At 35.5% G+C, this 18,751-nt stretch overlaps 2 protein-coding genes across 4 annotated transcripts in view; one reads left to right on the top strand and one right to left on the bottom strand.

The window, feature by feature from the left end:
- The first annotated feature begins 1,649 nt into the window (after positions 1–1,649).
- cyp27a2 (cytochrome P450 family 27 subfamily A member 2) lies at positions 1,650–15,700 on the top strand. Its single transcript, XM_065293675.2, has 9 exons — positions 1,650–2,162; positions 3,961–4,151; positions 4,333–4,532; positions 6,086–6,283; positions 6,751–6,914; positions 9,400–9,563; positions 11,082–11,163; positions 11,250–11,456; positions 11,839–15,700. Exons 1-9 carry the CDS (start codon positions 1,935–1,937, stop codon positions 11,953–11,955), a joined length of 1,551 nt encoding a protein of 516 aa, XP_065149747.1. The 5' UTR covers positions 1,650–1,934; the 3' UTR covers positions 11,956–15,700.
- Positions 15,701–16,488: 788 nt separating this feature from the next.
- kalrnb (kalirin RhoGEF kinase b) overlaps positions 16,489–18,751 on the bottom strand; it is a 136,999-nt gene continuing 134,736 nt past the window's right edge. For all 3 annotated transcript variants that reach the window (XM_065293678.1, XM_065293676.2, XM_065293677.2), the window contains one exon: positions 16,489–17,831. In XM_065293678.1, coding sequence (XP_065149750.1) covers positions 17,613–17,831 — 219 coding nt within the window. In that variant the 3' untranslated portion in view covers positions 16,489–17,612. The remainder of the gene's footprint in view (positions 17,832–18,751) is intronic.

The following is an 18,751-nucleotide window of genomic DNA, read 5'->3' as shown; positions in this document are numbered from 1 at the left end:
GTTTGATACATTTAAAAAATATATATTTTTATATGTTCGTAAGGATCATAATTTATTATGCGTAATTGTTGAACTGTTCACATTTTGCTAAACATCTGTCTGTCCATCTATCTATTAAAGTGGTTCTCAAAGTGTTTCTGTGAGGTGCATCCCCTTTGTGGCCCCCCAAAGAAGATTCATGACATAAAATCTCAAACTTGCAACAAAAACATGAAAAATGATACAGTATAGTTCTGTTGGTTAGTAGCCTTACTATTCTTTAGTTTGATTACATAGGTTTAAAGATAATTTCTTAATAAAATGTAATAAAACTAAGGACCCCCTGACATCATCTGGCGGTCCCCAGTTTGAGAACTGGTCTATTATGTCATGTTAATATTACATTACATTTTATTATATTTTACTAATTTTAACTAATGCATTTACTAATGTTGACAACTTCAACTTTATTTTACGCAGGGCTTTTAGTGAGATTACATCTGTCAGGGGAGGGGCCACTCCGGTATTTACAGCAAAGGCCCCTTTGCCCCACCAAATTATCTTTAAAGGGATAGTTCACCCAAAAATGAAAATTCTGTCATTATTTACTCACTCTTATGTTGTTAAAAACCCGCATACATTTCTTTGTTCTGATAAAAACAGAGGAAGATATTTTGAAGAATGTTTGTAACCAAACCGTTAGTGGACCCCATTCACTTCCATAGTAGGAAAAACGAGTGCTATAGAAGTAAATGGGGTCCACGAATGGTTTGGTTACAAAATATCTTCCTTTGTGTTCATCAGAACAAAGAAATTTATACAGGTTTGTAACAACATGAGGGTGAGTAAATGATGACTGAATTTTCATTTTTGGGTGAACTATCCCTTTAAGTTTTTGCTAGCAGGTTAATTTTACTTCTTGTTCATATTTGACCAGCACAAATAGAAATTATTACCAATTGGTAATTCTGATAAAAGACAGATTTATCGAAATAAAATATATTGTTTTATATATTTAAAAAAAATCTGTCCCCAAACTCGCTGAACAGCACTGCTTAATGCTGTATTGTACATACAGTAGGATTGCAGAAGTTGCCATCTGTGTGTATTTTAAGCTGTGTGTGTGTGAGAGAGAGATAAAGCTTATGAAACGTGTTTTGTGTTGTGTTTTTGCACATTTTAATGCTTGACGACATGGCAATAATAATGAATCTAGTCCTAGTTTCATTAATTTCAAGAAGCCTCTAGTCTACTTTTATTAGTTTCATGGTAAGATAAAGATTCTGGTTGAAGGGTTTTTGACTGAATACATCATATTAAAAACACGAATTATATTCCCAACCTGCGTTGTTTACCGTATTCATCCGATCTTGCTCTTTAAACTATTCAAATTTTTACTCCGTTCATGCGCGCGCCGCCCATCCAAGCCGATTACATCATAGTAGCGCGAGAGCGATTTGAAATCAGACTCCTCCGTATGACTTCTCGAATCGTTCTCGCGGTACTTTGATGTCATCTGAATGTCGGTTCTTATGCGCTGCGTAAAAACTGGAGACAGTTTTGAATTTGGCAGAGAACTTCCATGAGCCTCGTCCAAATTCTATATACGTTAGCAGGAAACGGTGTCTCTCCTCAGCGTGAGAAATACAAGGAGTGGCGCTTGAGCTGACTGAAGGAGCCCTGTGTACGTGTAACCTTCGATACATAAAATAGTGCCAAAGTCTGATCATTGCCTAATCCACCGACCGAGATCATTGCCTAATCCACTGATCTGAAAGCGTTGGGTTATGGTTATCTGATAAAACCATCACATATGTTTACTGTGTACTGCTAAGTAGGCAACACGCATGGTATTAAAACAGCACCGAAGAATCCCGCCCAGTAGTTTTTGAGCAAAACATCGGCTATGTGAAACCTTACCATCAGATCTCCAGTGCACACAGACGCAGTTTATCATGCTGTATTCTCTAGGAAGAACCGAGCGCGTCGGCAGAAAATTAGCACCTTTTCATGAATTCGTCGTGCGGACTATAAAGTCGAAGCCTGCTGATTTAAATGTGCAAAGCGCAACAGCAGGGACCGGAAAATATAAAACTATAGATGACTTACCGGGGCCCAATCTGGCCACCACTGCATACTGGCTCTTCGTTAAAGGATACGCCGATAAAAGTCATGCAATGCAGGTAAACACATCTTTTTATATGCATATTGTAAATCTATGAAATAGCTGTGAAGTTATAACATTAATAAATCTGTCGTTCATGTACATGTACAAAGTTTCATGGCATATTTTTATGAAGTGTTTTAATGTAATTTAAGTAAACTAATATCTGTTTAAGCCCAAATAGTTAAATCATAATTTTTATTAAAAATGCCATAATAACTTGGTATAAAAACACATATGCAGTTTCTTTAAAACTATTAACACGTATTCAAATAAATTACTTCAGTTTATCTGTAAAAAAAATATGTGAGTGTGTAACACGGAAACTTTCGTATAGGAGTAATGTTGTCCAATGCTGGGATTCGGATAACGTTATACCCTTTAAAAATTTACTTTTTAATCATGTAAATGTATTGATTTGGTGAGGATTGTGTTGGTCATTTCAAAGGTTACAGATACTATGAAGCGTCATTATTAACTGGATGCTTATCAATTGACTTATTAACATTTTAATACATTACATTTGGAGAAAACAAGCTGTGATATTATACACTGCCAGATAGATTTGCTTTTACTCTTTTAAATGTAAGAGAAAGTAAAAGATAGTAAAAGAAAGACAGGAAGGAATAGGGGAGGGGGAAGAAAGACCCAGAAAGAACTGCGAGCTGAAATTTTAAAGGGATAGTTCACACAAAAATAAAAATTTTGTTATCCTTTACCCACCCTCAAGTTGTTTCAAACCTGTATACATTTTGTTCTGTTGAACACAAAGTAAGACATATTGAGGAATGTTTGTAATCAACCCGTTTTGGAGCACCATTGACTTCCATAACAGGAACAAAAAATATGGAAGTCAATGGTGCCCCACAACTAACAACTAGTGAATATCGCAAGTGAATGTCAGATGTTGGTTTTAGTGTCTCATCTGAGTGTCACTTTATATTAACTCATTCCCTGCCAGCCTTTTTTTTTAAATTAAAGGTGCCCCCCAGCATTTTTTGTGATTTTCACAAAAGTTTCACAAAATTACTTCCAGGAAAATATTCTTCTAAAAATATATAAACATACAAATATATCAAATGAAAGAACAGACCCTTTGCTTTCAAACTAACAACAAACAAACAAACAAAGGGGATTTTTTTAATCTTATCTATATATGTTTCTCTCTGTTTATAAACAACTGTTTATAAAAATATCAAAATTAAGTGATTTTAGGCATAAAACAAGCAAAAAAATCATCTGCCAATGGGGTAAGCAAAAAAATCTTGAAAATTTTTCTTAAACACAACTATTTTAATTCAAGAAAAATTAGCTTACCCCATTGGCAATTTTTTTTTTTGCTTGTTCTATGCACAAAATCATTTAAATTTGATATTTTTGGTCTAAAAACTAGATTTATTTTCTTAGGTCGTTTTGCTCATCAAGAAAAAGCATCTTAATTTAAGAATTTTTAGATATTTTTACTGAAAACAAGACAAAAATACTAAGAATTTTTTTCTTGAAAATAATTTTTTGCAGTGTAGGTGCTACAGTATATAGCACCTAAAGTGACGTAATTGTCAAGTATGGTTGCCCATCCTCAAATTGTGACATCTGCATTTAACCCATCCCAATGTGGAGCAGTGGGTAGCTTTCCCTGCAGCACCCAAGGAGCAATTGGGATGAGGTGCCTTGCTCAAGGGCACCATAGATTATGTCGGTCAGGCGACTCGAACCATCTACCATTGGTCGCTTTGATATATGATTTTATGAAATAAAGTGTTAAGCGAAATTACTTTGGTAATACACACAGCTGCGTTCACCTCTCTGTTGTGTAGGTGGAGCATAAGCGCCTGTATGGCCCGATATGGCGTTCTCGTTTTGGTCCGTTTGATGTGGTGAATGTGGCGAATGCAGACCTCATCGCCCAGGTGATCCGGCAGGAGGGCCGGTACCCAATACGGTCAGATCTTCCCCACTGGAAAGAGTATAGAGACATGAGAGGACAAGCGTATGGAATTCATGTGGAGTAAGCATCATTGACACAAACATATGGGACTATCACATGGTGGCTTTTAATTCCAGATAGCAGAAATGTGCCTACAGTTTATAAGTTGGAAGGTGGCATATAATAAATTGTGCTTTTGTATTATATTTTCCTGCTTTTGAAAATACAACATGATCTGGATCCTTTTCTCTCTGTCTTTTAGCACAGGCCCTGAGTGGTATCGCATCCGTAGCGCTCTCAATCCTAAAATGCTCAAACTGAAGGAAGTAGCCGCATACACGCCCATCATTCACGAGGTCGTGTCCGATCTGCTGAAGCGCGTGGAGCTTCTGCGTCTGCGCAGTCACGATCAGGCCACTGTCACCGACGTGGCTTCCGAGCTCTACAAATTTGGCTTTGAAGGTGTGTATGGCCACATTATCTCGAAGATCTTTGCAAGTTTTTGTATTCGATACCAATGGATAGTTCTAAAAGTGAAAAATATATGTAAAGCGTTCCTTAGCTTGTTAGCAGTGCAGATGTAATGGGTTTGATAAAAAATCACTATAAATAATATTTTATAATATAAATAAATACATTTCATGCACTGTACACTGCAAAAAATGATATTCAAGAAAAAATTCTTAGTATTTTTGTCTTGTTTTCAGTAAAAATATCTAAAAATTCTTAAATTAAGATGCTTTTTCTTGATGAGCAAAACAACCCAAGAAAATAAGTCTAGTTTTTAGACCAAAAATATCAAATTTAAGTGATTTTGTGCATAAAACAAGCAAACAAATCTGCCAATGGGGTAAGCAAACTTTTCTTGAATTTAGTGTTTAAGAAAAAATTTCAAGATTTTTTTGCTTACCCCATTGGCAGATTTTTTTGCTTGTTTTATGCAAAAAATCACTTAAATTTGATATTTTTGGCCTAAAAACTAGACTTATTTTCTTGGGTCGTTTTGCTCATCAAGAAAAAGCATTTGAATTTAAGATTTTTTTACTGAAAACAAGACAAAAATACTAAGAATTTTTTTTGAAAATCATTTTGGCAGATTTTTTTGCTTGTTTTATGCACAAAATCACTTAAATTTGATATTTTTGGCCTAAAAACTAGACTTATTTTCTTGGGTCGTTTTGCTTATCAAGAAAAAGCATTTGAATTTAAGATTTTTTTTACTGAAAACAAGACAAAAAAACTAAGATTTTTTTTCTTAAATCATTCTGGCAGATTTTTTTGCTTGTTTTATGCACAGAATCACTTACATTTGATATTTTTTGCCTAAAAACTAGACTTATTTTCTTGTTTCGTTTTGCTCATCAAGATAAAGCATCTTAATTTAAGAATTGTTTTATATTTTTACCGAAAACTAGACAAAAATACTAAGAAATATTTTTCTTGAAAATAATTTTTGGCAATGTAGGAAGCTTTGGAGTAAAGCGTTTGCCGAATTTATAAATATTAACCCTTAAACTCTATGGACCTGCCGGTGGGACCAAATTGCATCTTCAGATTTATTTTAAAAAAAATGTTTTGGAGCACAACATTTTCTGTAAAATAAGACTCTTTTTATCAATTTACTCCAAAGTATGACATTTTTTATTGTACTACAGAGCATAAGTAGTTTGTTAACAAATATAATTGATTGAATTTATCGATAGTGGCTATCACGTGATTTAAAACTACTGTAAGCTGCAGTCTTACTATGGCTTTTACTATTATTTGCCTTATCACAAATTTAGGTGCATTTACATTTATGCATTAGGCAGACGTTGTTATGTAAAGCATCTTGCACTGCATTCAATCTATAGATTTCGGTAAGTGTGCTCCTGAACCCGTGATCATTTGTTAATAGTACAATGCTCTACCAATTGAGCTACTAGAGCCAATAGAACTGTTTAGGCTTTATAATTACGCTTACTTAGATTCTTCATACGTCTGTATTATGCCCTTTTTCCCTTCCCTCTGTTCAGGAATCTCTTCTATCCTGTTTGAAACACGACTGGGCTGTCTACAGGAGGAAATACCCACAGAAACACTGCGCTTCATATCCGGCGTTAATGACATGTTGACACTTTCAGAGACCGTCCTGTTTTTCCCACGCTGGACCCGAAGCTTCCTCCCCTACTGGAAACGGTTTGTCCAGGCGTGGGATGACTTGATTGACGTAGGTATGCTAAGGTGAAAAATGTTTTTTTCTATTTAGGTGATCCTATAGCTTATCTGGAGCTCACCCTGTCTAAGGGTTTTGTAAATTCTGTTAATATCACTTTTATTATAATAATCCAACATATCCAAGTATAGCCTATGTGACTTACTGTTTTCTACATAAAATCCTACATAATGTTAAAAGCAGCACATTCAGTGAAAAATAACCTTGATATCTTTAATAGTGACTGAGTAAGGTCATGTCAAAGATCAAAATCAATATTTAGGAAGCCATGGCTATGCCTACGGTATTGTCATAATTAGATAATAGACTTTAGCCTGGACAAGGTCACATTTTATTTAACCCGACCCTGCAAGTATGTGCTAAATGTATATCATGCATCTGATATGGAGCTCAAGGTCATTTGTCAGATTGTGAAACGGCAGTAAAACTGATAGACGTTTCTCTATGTTTGTGACTTTTGTTCAGCACGCTGTCTGATTGACAAGAAGGTCCAGCAGATAGAAGATCAGGTTGCTCGTGGAGAGCAGGTGGAGGGGATGTATCTCACCTATCTGCTGTCTAGCAACAAACTCAGCTTAGAAGAGATGTACATCAGCCTCACAGAGCTTCTGCTGGGAGGCGTGGACACGGTACGAATGTGTGTTTACTTCTAAAAATGGTTGGAGTCGGACGAGTTACTCGAGTGGATTTTTAGGGTTGCCAGATCTGTACTCCAGGGTTATGATCCTGAAGCTTTATCCATCTCTGCTGACTTTTTCATGGTCCATTAGTGCAAAAAGTGCACAAAAAAATCCAGTAACATAAAGATGTGCCATAGGCTAAATTTGTTACCCTGCTTAATTTTCACACGCAGGGTCACAAAACATGATTATGTGTGATTGGGGTCACCATCATAAAACCAGTTTAGGCTGGTTGGACTGTTTTTATATAGCAGGACTGCTAGTTTACACTGCAAAAAATGATGCAAGATGCATTTCTTTATGAGCAAGTCATTTGTTTGCGATGTGGTGAGCAAAATGACCTGTTTAGTCTTAAAATCTAGTTTTAAGACAAAAAATATACAATTTAAGTGAATTTGTGCCTAAAACAAGCAAAAAAATCTGTGGTGAGATTTTTTTTGAATTACACTGCAAAAAGTCACTTTCTTACTTAGTATTTTTTTGTTTTCAGTAAAAATATCTAAAAGTTTTTTAGACACAAAATTTAAAATTTAAGCAAATTTGTGCGTAAAACAAGCAAAAAATCTGCCAATGGAATAAGATTTTTTTTTAAAGTGTTTTGAAAAAGTTATTTGTTTTGAAAAAGTTATTTCAAGAAAATGTTTCTTATTCCATTGGCAGATTTATTTGCTTATTTTCCTAGGTCATTTTGCTTATAAAGAAAATACATCTTAAATTAAGAATTTTTTGATATTTTTACTGAAAACAAGGCAAAAATACGAAGTAAGAAAGTCATTTGTTCACTGCAAAAAATCACTTTCTTTCTTAGTACTTTTGTTTTCAGTAAAAATATCTTAAAATTCTTAAATCAAGATGTATTTTCTTGATGAGCAAAACGACCCAAGAAAATAAGTCTAGTTTTTAGACCAAAAATATCAAATTTAAGTGATTTTGTGCATAAAACAAGCAAAAATATCTGCCAATGGGGTAAGCAAAAAAAAATTAAACATTTTTCTTAAACACTTAATTCAAGACAAATTCAAGAAAAAATTGCTTACCCCATTGGCAGATTTTTTTGCTTGTTTTATGCAAAAAAATCACTTAAATTTGATATTTTTGGTCTAAAAACTAGATTTTTGCTCATCAAGAAAAAGCATCTTAATTTAAGAATTTTAAGATATTTTTACTGAAAACAAGACAAAAATACTTAGAAATGTTTCTTGAAAATAATTTTTTGCAGTGTTTGCAGTGTGGTGAGCAAAATTACCTGTTTAGGCTTAAAATCTAGTTTTAATTTTTTAGTAAGTAAGAAAGTTATTTTGAAGTGTAGGTGTTCAAGAAAAAGTAAACGTATTTCAAGATTTATTTTGTTACCCCATTTGCAGAATTGTATGCTTGTTTTAAGCACAAATTCACTTAAATTGAATGTTTTTGTCAAAAAAAAAAAATAATTGTAATGGTAATTTTTCTTATCATGAGAATGCATCTTAATTTAAAGGTGACATAGAATGATTGAACGGGGTATTTATCTTTGTTCTGTGATGTGACATGTAGACAATTTTTTTTTTTTGGGTCTGTAATGCCTTAGAAGCTTCCTAAAAACCTCTCTCAGATAGCTCTATTTGGGTGGGGGATTTTAAACAAGTGGTTTTGCACCTATTTGGCTCCCCCTACTGGCTTAACTTGCAATCTCATTACTGATTGGCTGACTTTGCTGCCACTCAAAAAATTTAGCCAATTATTTTAAAGTGGAGGGCAGTTAGATGCCTGTGATGTCATAAGCATCAGTTTTTCAGATTGGGCCGTTTTCTGGCTGACATTTCTAAAAGAGGAATTTCTATGAGATTGAGATGTTTAGCATGTCTAGCACTTTTTGTATGTTCGAGAATCGGGTAGAAGAATTTACTGAAAACAAGACAAAAAACTAAGAAAGTCATTTTTTGCAGTGCAAGATGTTTTTTAGTTTAGGTTTTTACGTATGAAGTCATATCACACAGTGTTTTTATTTCCTTTTAAAGCATTTTTTGTCTTCACCTAGATGGTTTATGTCTATAATGCTCCCCATCCCTATCTGTTTCTATAAGGCTTTGGTTGTTTATGGCCTTATAACAGGAGGTGTTGTGTAAAAGATGTCAAGGTCTGCATTGGTGTTATTTTATTAGCTTTGGGCTGATACGGAGATAGAGAGAGCGTGCTTCCCATACTGCATGTCCTCTGACCCGTACACTTTTACTTTAAAGGGATAGTTCGCCCCAAAAATAAAATGTTGTTATCACTTACTCACCTTCATATTGTTCTAAACTTGTATGATTTTTTTAATCTGTTGAACACAAATGATATTTTATAAATGATAGTAAGACAGCGCCTATAGTATTCCTATACTATACCTCCTACTATAACCTGTAACAAGCTGAGATCTTTAGATGTTTTATTAGTCTTTTTCTGTGCTTCACAGACCTCTAACACACTTTCGTGGACTTTATACCACCTGGCGCGCGATCCAAAGATACAGGAGCGACTCTATAATGAGGTCATGGCTGTGTGTCCCACTGGTGAGCCCACTACAGAGCACCTGACCAGAATGCCTTACCTGAAGGCTGTCATCAAAGAAATTCTCAGGTAGATAATTATTCCTTCAGTCCTATCCTTAAATCATCTTTCATGCAAAACTTTTGGTAAACCCCCATGTGTGAGTTAAAAATGAAAAAAGGGGGAGTGGAGGAGTTAGCTACGCCCCGTTTTGTTTGATAACACTTCAAACGTTAACAAAAAGTGACGTCACACAGATTCGCTTAGAGCGCCTTTAAAGGGACATCCACTTTTTTTGAAAATATGCTAATTTTCCAGCTCCCCTAGAGTTAAACATTTGATTTTTACCGTTTTGGAATCAATTCAGCTGATCTCCGGGTCTGGCGTTACCATTTTTAGCATAGCTTAGCACAATCCATTGAATCTGATTAGACCATTAGCATCGCGCTCAAAAATAACCAAAGAGTTTCGATATTTTTCCTATTTAAAACTCGACTCTTCTGTAGTTACATCGTGTACTAAGACGGATGGAAAATTAAAAGTTGTGATTTTCTAGGCATATATGACTAGGAACTATACTCTCATTCTGGCGTAATAATCGGTGACTTTGCTGATGTAACATGGCTGCAGCAGGCGTAGTGATATTACGTACTGCCTGAAAATAGTCCCCTTGGTTACTTTCAATAGCAGGGGACTATTTTCGGGCAATGCGTAATATCACTACACCTGCTGCAGCCATGTTACATCAGCAAAGTCACCAATTATTACGCCCAATGGTCACTTTCGCTCGTGTTGCCGGAAGTCACCAAGCTTCCATTAAAATGAATGAGATTGCGTAGCTCTGCTATTGCTAGTTGCTAGAGTTGAATATTTTGCATTTGAGGTGAATATTGCATGTTTCCACTTCATTTGCATCGCCCCTTGCATGATCACGTCTGTTTGTGTCTTTGCATTGACTTTGTATGTAATTTTTTTGCGCAAATTGTTGAATTCGCATGTACCATTAGTACAAAACAAAACTTTCAAAGTAAACAGTCTTGTTTGATTTCATGCGGCGGATGACATCACAGTATCGCGTGAGTGATCCAAAATAGCGGTACTTCGATGTCATCCGCCTGTCGGCATGAAGTCAAACAAGCCAAGTCACTTTGCCAAGGGAGATCCAAACACATACATGAGACCATAGGACTTTAAACGCTGATCTTTTTTATTGCGTTGTTTTGCCTACGTGAAATTTTTAATTTTAAAGGAACAGTATGTAAGAAATGTATATCAATTAATCATAAAATGGCCCTGATATGTCACTAAACATTAAGAAATCATTTTCAATACAAGTACTTATATCACTGAAAACAGTGGCCTGGCCAGGATATTGTCATTTAAAAAGTGGAGTTGCAGCCCTCAAATGATGTTTATGTTGTCATTATGTGTATTGGCCACCAGTTGGGTGATTGCAGTACCAGTTTTAGCCACAAGTTTTGTGATTGCAATACCAGTTTTGGCCACAATCCTACATACTGTTCCTTTAAAGTCCCTGGGTATGTAAAAAGTGAGATTATTGTTGTCAAAAGTCTTACGCTGTTACTACATTCCCATTTTTAATTCTAGGTTATATCCTGTTGTTCCTGGTAACGGCCGCCTGACTGTGGATACTGAAGTAGTCGTCAATAACTATTGGTTCCCTAAAAAGGTACAAAGATTTAATCAATGCCCCCATTTATCAATAACACATCTTATGTTAAATAACTACACACATCTCTTTCTCTCTGCTCACAGACGCAGTTTCATCTCTGCCACTACGCTGTCAGTCACGATGAAAATGAGTTTCCCGACCCAGAACGCTTCGTTCCAGAGCGCTGGCTGAGGGCGAGCGCGGCTCGCTCCCAACATCATCCCTATAGCGCAATCCCGTTCGGTGTTGGAGTGCGGGCCTGCGTGGGGAAGAGAGTGGCCGAGCTGGAGATGTACTTTGCTCTCAGTAGAGTGAGTATGAAGCAATAATATCTTATCTGTAGGTTCAGTGATTTACTGATCAGTGGTTGTCCTTTTGTAGCCCTCAGACACTAATGTGACAATTGTTGGTTCATGAATGTTTCAAATTTAAATTAATCTCTGACTTTGGTTTGAAAAATTGAGACAAGTGTAAGAGACATCGCTGAGATTAATCTGAAACTCAAACATACCGGGTCTCGATTTAGTAGATAAGCGCAAAAGGCAAATGTCTGAATTTGCTCTCTATTTATTCTCTAGTGTTTGTTTTATAGATTTTTCTTAAAAGTTGGTGTTTGAACGTAAGTGACCTCAGGGTTTTCTCGACCGTTATCTCTCTGTCCCTCTCTTATTAATCTAAACTTTGACTCCACAGCTGATGCAACGCTATGAGGTCAGACCAGAGGAGGGGGCTGGAACGATACAACCCAAGACTCGAACTCTGCTGATTCCCGCTGAACCCATTAACCTTCAGTTTGTGCCCCGGGCTTAAAGGGACTTTAATTGTGTACTATTAATTCATTTGATTTGAACTTCTTTCTGTGAATTGGAGTATTTAGAAGGAGCACATGTGGACGATCAAAAAACATAATGAAATGAGGTCAGATATTTGAACCGATATTGACAGCCAAGGCGTGTGGAGACAGATGATAAACTTTTCTTGCAAAGTCATTATTTGCAGACTAAAGGAAACAAGATCTTTTGTCTGCAGACATGCACAAAACCGCATCTGTCAGTCTGAGGCTATGTTTACATTAATGCGTTTATGCTTTAAAACGCGTTACTTTTGCTACGTTTACGCCTTTCATCTACACTACATCACCGTTTTCGACCCTCATAAACGGATTCGTTCGCAAACGCTGAAGACCCTGTTTTAGTTTGAGAACTCAAACGTTGCTCTGAGTGTAAATGAACGAAGACGGAGTCTTATGTAAACGAACAGCTGACGTTAACGTGACAGCGCATCATTTTCAAAGTAAAAATTATTTTATTCATGTAAATTTTGGTTTGCAACGGAGGTTTTGCCAAAAATAGTAAACATCTACCAACCAGCTATTATAAACGCTATATCGGATTGTTTTAACATGTATCCTTATAGATAATGTCTGTTTTATATTTATGTTTGAGTATTGTTGGGTTTAATGTGTTTATGTTTTGTTTAAATTTAGTTAGCTTACGAAAGATAGACTGTAATTTTAAACGCCATATAGGCGTTGCAAAGGCCAATATGAAGGGAGAATTGTAATGGGTCAGACATTATTTTCCAGTTTAATGTAAGTTTTGTTTGCTACTTTAAAATGAATTTCGTTTCGGATAATTTGTCTCTTAATTTTAATCGATGTTTTGTTGATAAGTTTTGTGAATATAAATTAATAAAAACAATAAACTCAACGTCATTAATATAATGCTCGTTTAGGCGCTTGGCTTTTAGCTATTTGTGTGTTGCTAACGGAGGACGTGCACAGACCTCGCACACTTTTAAAAATTAATGCAATAAGCATTTCTGGTAGGCTAAAGCAATACTTCACATCTTACTATGCTTGATTGAAGTTTGCATTTGCTGAAATTTATTTTTGCTTCAAGTTCGCTACTGTTTAGTATTGTTCACTTGAATGATTTCTTTTTAAATCATAAAGACCTTTCTGTTTAGTTATAAAATCAAAATTAACCATTAATATGTTGTAGGGGGGAGCTAGAACAGTATAAGACTTTCCCAAACACATTTTTATAGGTTCAAAAATAGTGTCTGTTATAGTTGCCAGCAAAGGACCCATGTATGACTTTTTGTCAATATCGCACACCCCTAGGCTGCATAAACGTGCAAAGGTAAGCTATTATTAGAGTAATAAGTTATTTTACACTTTTATACGCATGCCCAGTTGCGTGATTGGTCATGTTTCATGTGTTTATGGTGGTGTATAGTGTGGATGAAGATTCTTTTTAAAATGCCAGTATAAACGAGGATCGTTTTCATTTTAAAATGCCGTTTTAAAACGCAAATGCTCTAATGTAAACATGGCCTGAACGAGCTCAACGTTTTCCACTTTTGCTGCATTTTATATCCACTCAATGGTAAATTTATGGAATAAATATTGACGACATGAACTTTATTTTTTAACCAAGAACAATGTGAATATTTAGCATTTGGAAATACACTTTTCCTAAATATTTGCTTAATAATAGGCAGGAAGTAAGAGAGGAAATAATTGTGTATTTGAGCAAGACTGTGAAGGCTTAAGATAAAAATAACTAAATGCATAACTAGAAATTTTCAAATAAAATAACTATAAAAGGTAACTGTAAATGTATGTGTAAATAAACCGGCTGCAAAATTGCTAGATTTTCTTTTAAACATCATACTCGTTTCGTTTTCCTGATAATCATTGTAATATAACCAAGTGTAATAGACTATGTATTTACAGGGCTATTTCAGTTTTTACAATGACATGTGACCCTGGACCACAAAACCAGTCATAAGGGTCAATAAAAAAAAATGGTAAACAAGCTTTCCATTGATGTATTGTTTGTTAGGATAGAACAATATTTGGCCAGGAGACAAATACTTGAAACCTGGACTATGAGGGTGCAAAAAATCTAGATATTAAGAAAATTGCCTTGTTGTCCAAATAAAGACCTTCACAAAAAAGTTTTGATATATTTATGGTAGGAAATTATACAAAATATCTTTATAAGCATGATCCTTACATAGTATCCTAAACATTTTTTGGCATAACTGATCATCTTTATTGTTGGCTACTGCTAAAAATATACCCCTACGACTTATGACTGGTTTTATGGTCCAGGGTCACAAACATTACTTTTAAGGAAGTATATATGCAGTTATTTGTTGCGCAAGAGTTTATATAAAGACATCCAGATCTGTTGAAACATCTTGAGCAACTGAACCACAATGCTCTTTAATAAACTTTAGTAACTGTGTAATGTTGTTGTTAGAGGATAAATAATACCTGTAAAGTTACAGCAAACGTCCAGTTTGGACTACAGCCCTCTACTTCCCGGTTGAATGACGTCAAAATTAAAGTTTTTGACTAAGCTCCGCCCACAGGAATACGTCAGAACTCGATACGTATTTCTTAAGGCAATACTTCATAGAACAAGGAAGACATCAGCCCATTCTAGGAGTGTTAAAACAGCGCTATAGAGATAAGTAAATTGTGTGAAAAATACTACGTTTTTTTAAACACTAAACATGAACACACCATAAACACAATCATAGCTTCAAAAAAGCAGGACTTTTAAAAATGAACGTGCTTGATTTTATAAAAATGTAGGCATTTAATAAACTTTAATAATTACATTTTAATTTTATACATGATGCATAGCAGGACTAAAAGCTGTTTTGCTGTTCATTTTGAATTTTATAACCATTTTCTGGATTGTGCTATTTTTATATAACATTGTTAATTAAATATATTTTAACAGTATTTTAAAGGAAATGTGTTTTGTTTACAACATTTTGAAATATTTTTTCAATGGCACAGAACACAGAGACAGGAAAAAGCACAACTTTCGCTCCAACCAAACTTGTATATAAATCCAGTACTGTTAGTCACTTTATAGAAATATTAACTTGAGGGATTTCCATCTTTAAAAATGTTTATTTTGTGCTGCATAGCAATGAACCACATCCAGTTTACTATGAATAGTAGATTAGTTTGATGGCCGGATGACTGAGAATTTTATCAGATTATAATAAATAACAGTGGGTTATTTGCTGTATTTTTATTTGTGTGTTTTGTAAATGCGTTACAGAATGAGAAAGACTGCCCCCTTATGGCCGCGGTGTGTACTACAGATCAGTGGCAGTGGTTGCAGCCTCTGGAGGTCGCATTTGGATGCTGCATGCATAGTTCTTCTTTCAGAATATTAACGATTCTAAAGTTGTCTATTATTCCTAGTTAATCGTAAAATGTTATATGCTTGTGACTTGCGAATGTAATGCTCCGTTAACTGATATAAACCAAGCTTGATGACGTATGCAGCCTGAATATATGCGACCTACGGAGCCTGCAGATTGAGAAACGGCCCTCGTATCTAATAGCCTTGACCTTGGATAAAAGTTTGAAAAAATAATCTAATCTAATAGTAGATTAGCTAGGTCTTATCGAGTCAAATGGTTTGATGGTTTTAGATGGATTTTGATATATAATTTTTAATGTAAATCTTAAAACATATGCTTATTATAGGACTTAACCTTTTTTAAAATGACACTTGCTCACTGTTAAAACATTTATGCTTTGGGGATGTGGGTTATTATAGAGCTGATAGCAATGAATTCTTCCGATTCTGAGAAAAGTGATGAAGATGACGTTTTTGTGACAGTGCAATAAAACCAAGAAATTTAGATACTTTCCCTAATGCCAGGCATGCACTCCTCTGAATTGCAGCCAATAAGAGGCCTCTGCATGAAACACATATAGTTAACATTGAGGGGTGGTTGAGCTAGTATACAAAATGAATCAATTGCTTAATAATTTACCAATTTGTTATTATCTAAAAAAAATTTTTTTGCATGTGGAGGAGGAAAACCACCAATGAAGACATTTAAAAACTGATCATTCTTAGTTTGGCCTACTTACATTTAGTTGGTAATTTACATTTATTGTTACTTGTAAACATGTTGTTTTAAATTGATGTAAAATATATGTATGTCATGTTATAGAGCAATAGAGGAAGTCAGAATCACAAAATTTTTGCAGCAAATAAAAAATAAATATTGATTACCTTATCTTTATAGGGCAATATAACTCCTAAAATCCTGAATATATCAAATATTTCAAAAATTCCAATGAATATCTTTTATACAAGTCCAGATGATACAAAAATGACATGAAATTATGTTTTGCTCATCGTTTTCCACTCTGAGTAAAGACTTAAAGTGTATTTTAGTGCACTTTTTTCCACTTGGGGTAAGAGTCTAAATGGGATATAAAATAGCTTTTATAGATCTAAGCAGCATTGTGGATGTCTAACCAGATTCACAGATAATACAGAACACAAAATATCCAAGATGAAAAACTGTCAGCTTTATTATGAACAACATTCCAGAGATAAACAAGTGAAATACCTGCTAGAATTATTATTTTTTTACGTTTATTTACACACATTTCTGAGATCGCTGACAGCAGAGACTACGCTTTGGAAATCAACAACATCCATTTTTAATCTAATCCGAGTAAACATCTGTCCTGATATGATTCAGATGATAACTTATTACGTACTAAATCTGATGATGTCAAATGTAAAAATCAGAGAGTTGGGATAAAGAGGCAGTGCGCACTACCAGAGTCTCATTTCGTTTGGTTATTTCCTTCGATATCGAGCCTGGAGAGAAAAGAGGGGACCGTCTTCCTCCGCTGTGTATCTATTATGGCAATGTCAAAAATATTATGTACAGCTTTAAAATGATACAGAATAATACATTTAAATCTTTAGTTACAGGTACAGTTATGAGCGTCGTGACTATTGCCGTATTGCACAACTTGCCGTCACTGCCATACTATTTGTCTGAAAAGTGCAGAATACTTTGTACAAAACACTGAACCGATCGATCGACAGAACTAAAAGAAATAATAAATGTGCCACACCTAATAGCTGTAAAAATAAGACACTTTGAAAAAATAAAATCTCAGTAAAATAAAATATACACAGTGTGCAAATGACTTGGCATAGACCGTAAGACATAGAAAGAGGGAAAGCCCCAGTCATAAACAGTCTTTTGCGAGTAATGGAGCGAGAGTTTATGAGAAAAGGTGACGAAAACATCCATACACATCCACACGTAAATCACTAACAAATTCACCTCGGTTTCCTCTCTATACAACACAATCTTTTTTTAAATTATTAGCAATATAATAGATTTTCTTCAACTTCCTCTTATGTATTTTTCATATTTTGCCCATATATTGACTATGGGAGGTTGCACTGTTTATTTCCCAGCGTGCATCTTTAGTTCTGTACGTCAACAGGTAGAAATGGGCGGGACTTCCTGTTCTGAGTGATCAACAGCAGCTTAGCAGAAGTTTGAGTGGCACGTCCTTGATGCCTTCCCAGAGTAGGCTGGTTTACTGTGGTGTAGCTGGATGGAGTGAGTTTTGGCTGTGGTGGTGGTTTTGAGGAGGCGTGGCTTTACCGGGTCGAGGATAGCACGTGACCCGGTACCCAGCCTTCCGCGGCGGGTGATTGGCTGTTTGCGGGTCGGTAAACCAGGCACATGTTCTGCTGATTGGACGCCAGGATCTGCACCTTTTCACCAACAGCCACGCAGATCTCATCCTCCTTTACGGCATTGTAGTCCTGCGTCACCAGCACGGATGAAAGACCGTTACACTCGCCCTCGTCCAGCTCCTATAGGACAATACACAAACACACAGAGTCCATAATATAAATTTTTGGCGGAATGGTTGTAACCGAGGCTTTGAACCGGTTCAGGGAACAGAAATGAAACCTGAAACTAAAAAATATATGTTTCCGGAAAAGAATCGTTTATTTAAAATAATTGCAACCGTTATTTTTTCGTTCTTTGACAAGATTTCTGTGCAGTATGACTTGTAAAGTTCACTTCCGGTTGTCGTTGACTCGTCTGAGAAATGAGAAGCTTGCCACCAGCAAGTAGCCTACTCAAGCCCAAGTCTCTAATGCTCAATCATAAGAGGTAAATATCTACCAAGTATCTCAAGACGTTTGTTTTTTTTAAACTAATTAGTGGTGTAACGGATCGCAGTTGATCCGTACAGATCACGACCCATGGTTCGGCTTGCATGCGGATTTATACGCAAATTTAAATAGGGTGTAAGTTGATCATTTGCACGTGTTTCAAAGGCTTGCAAATGTTAACATTTACGTAATTTTAAACAATTCAACCGCAAAAAGGCGCTAAAGTGAGCAGCTTTCTATACGCACAGACACACATGCGGTTGAATGTGTCCGGTCCAACTCCAATCAAACGTGATTATCCCTATACCCTTCAAAGATGTATAAACTTGAGAGAGAGTTGCGCTACTGTGTCTCATACTGTAGTCCATTAAAATACATTTGGTGAATAAAGTACTGAAAAACAACGTAATTTTCACTTTATGTGGGGTGACTGTTTATGCTGCATCTTCTTTCTGAAATGCCGTTTGGGATTTGTCCTCCGTTTGTGTGTGTGTGCCCGTGTTTAAGTGCACTCAAAAGTGCATACACGGAGAGACGCGTTTCAAAAAGCAAGCAAACAATCTTTCTGTTTTTGACAGGACACATACAAACAAAATAATCTCAAAATACCA

The sequence above is a fragment of the Paramisgurnus dabryanus genome, chromosome 7 (assembly GCF_030506205.2).
Source record: "Paramisgurnus dabryanus chromosome 7, PD_genome_1.1, whole genome shotgun sequence".
Lineage (NCBI taxonomy): Eukaryota > Metazoa > Chordata > Actinopteri > Cypriniformes > Cobitidae > Paramisgurnus > Paramisgurnus dabryanus.
This window is presented reverse-complemented; position numbering and strand designations above follow the sequence as displayed.

What these genes read in the sequence shown, in the direction of transcription:
- cyp27a2 (XM_065293675.2), top strand. Translation starts at nt 1,935, where the DNA reads ATGCTGTATTCTCTAGGAAGAACCGAGCGCGTCGGCAGAAAATTAGCA. An exon ending in GGATGACTTGATTGACGTAG is followed by an intron (nt 6,284 to 6,750) that starts GTATGCTAAGGT and finishes ACTTTTGTTCAG; the next exon opens with CACGCTGTCTGATTGACAAG. An exon ending in TGTACTTTGCTCTCAGTAGA is followed by an intron (nt 11,457 to 11,838) that starts GTGAGTATGAAG and finishes TTGACTCCACAG; the next exon opens with CTGATGCAACGCTATGAGGT.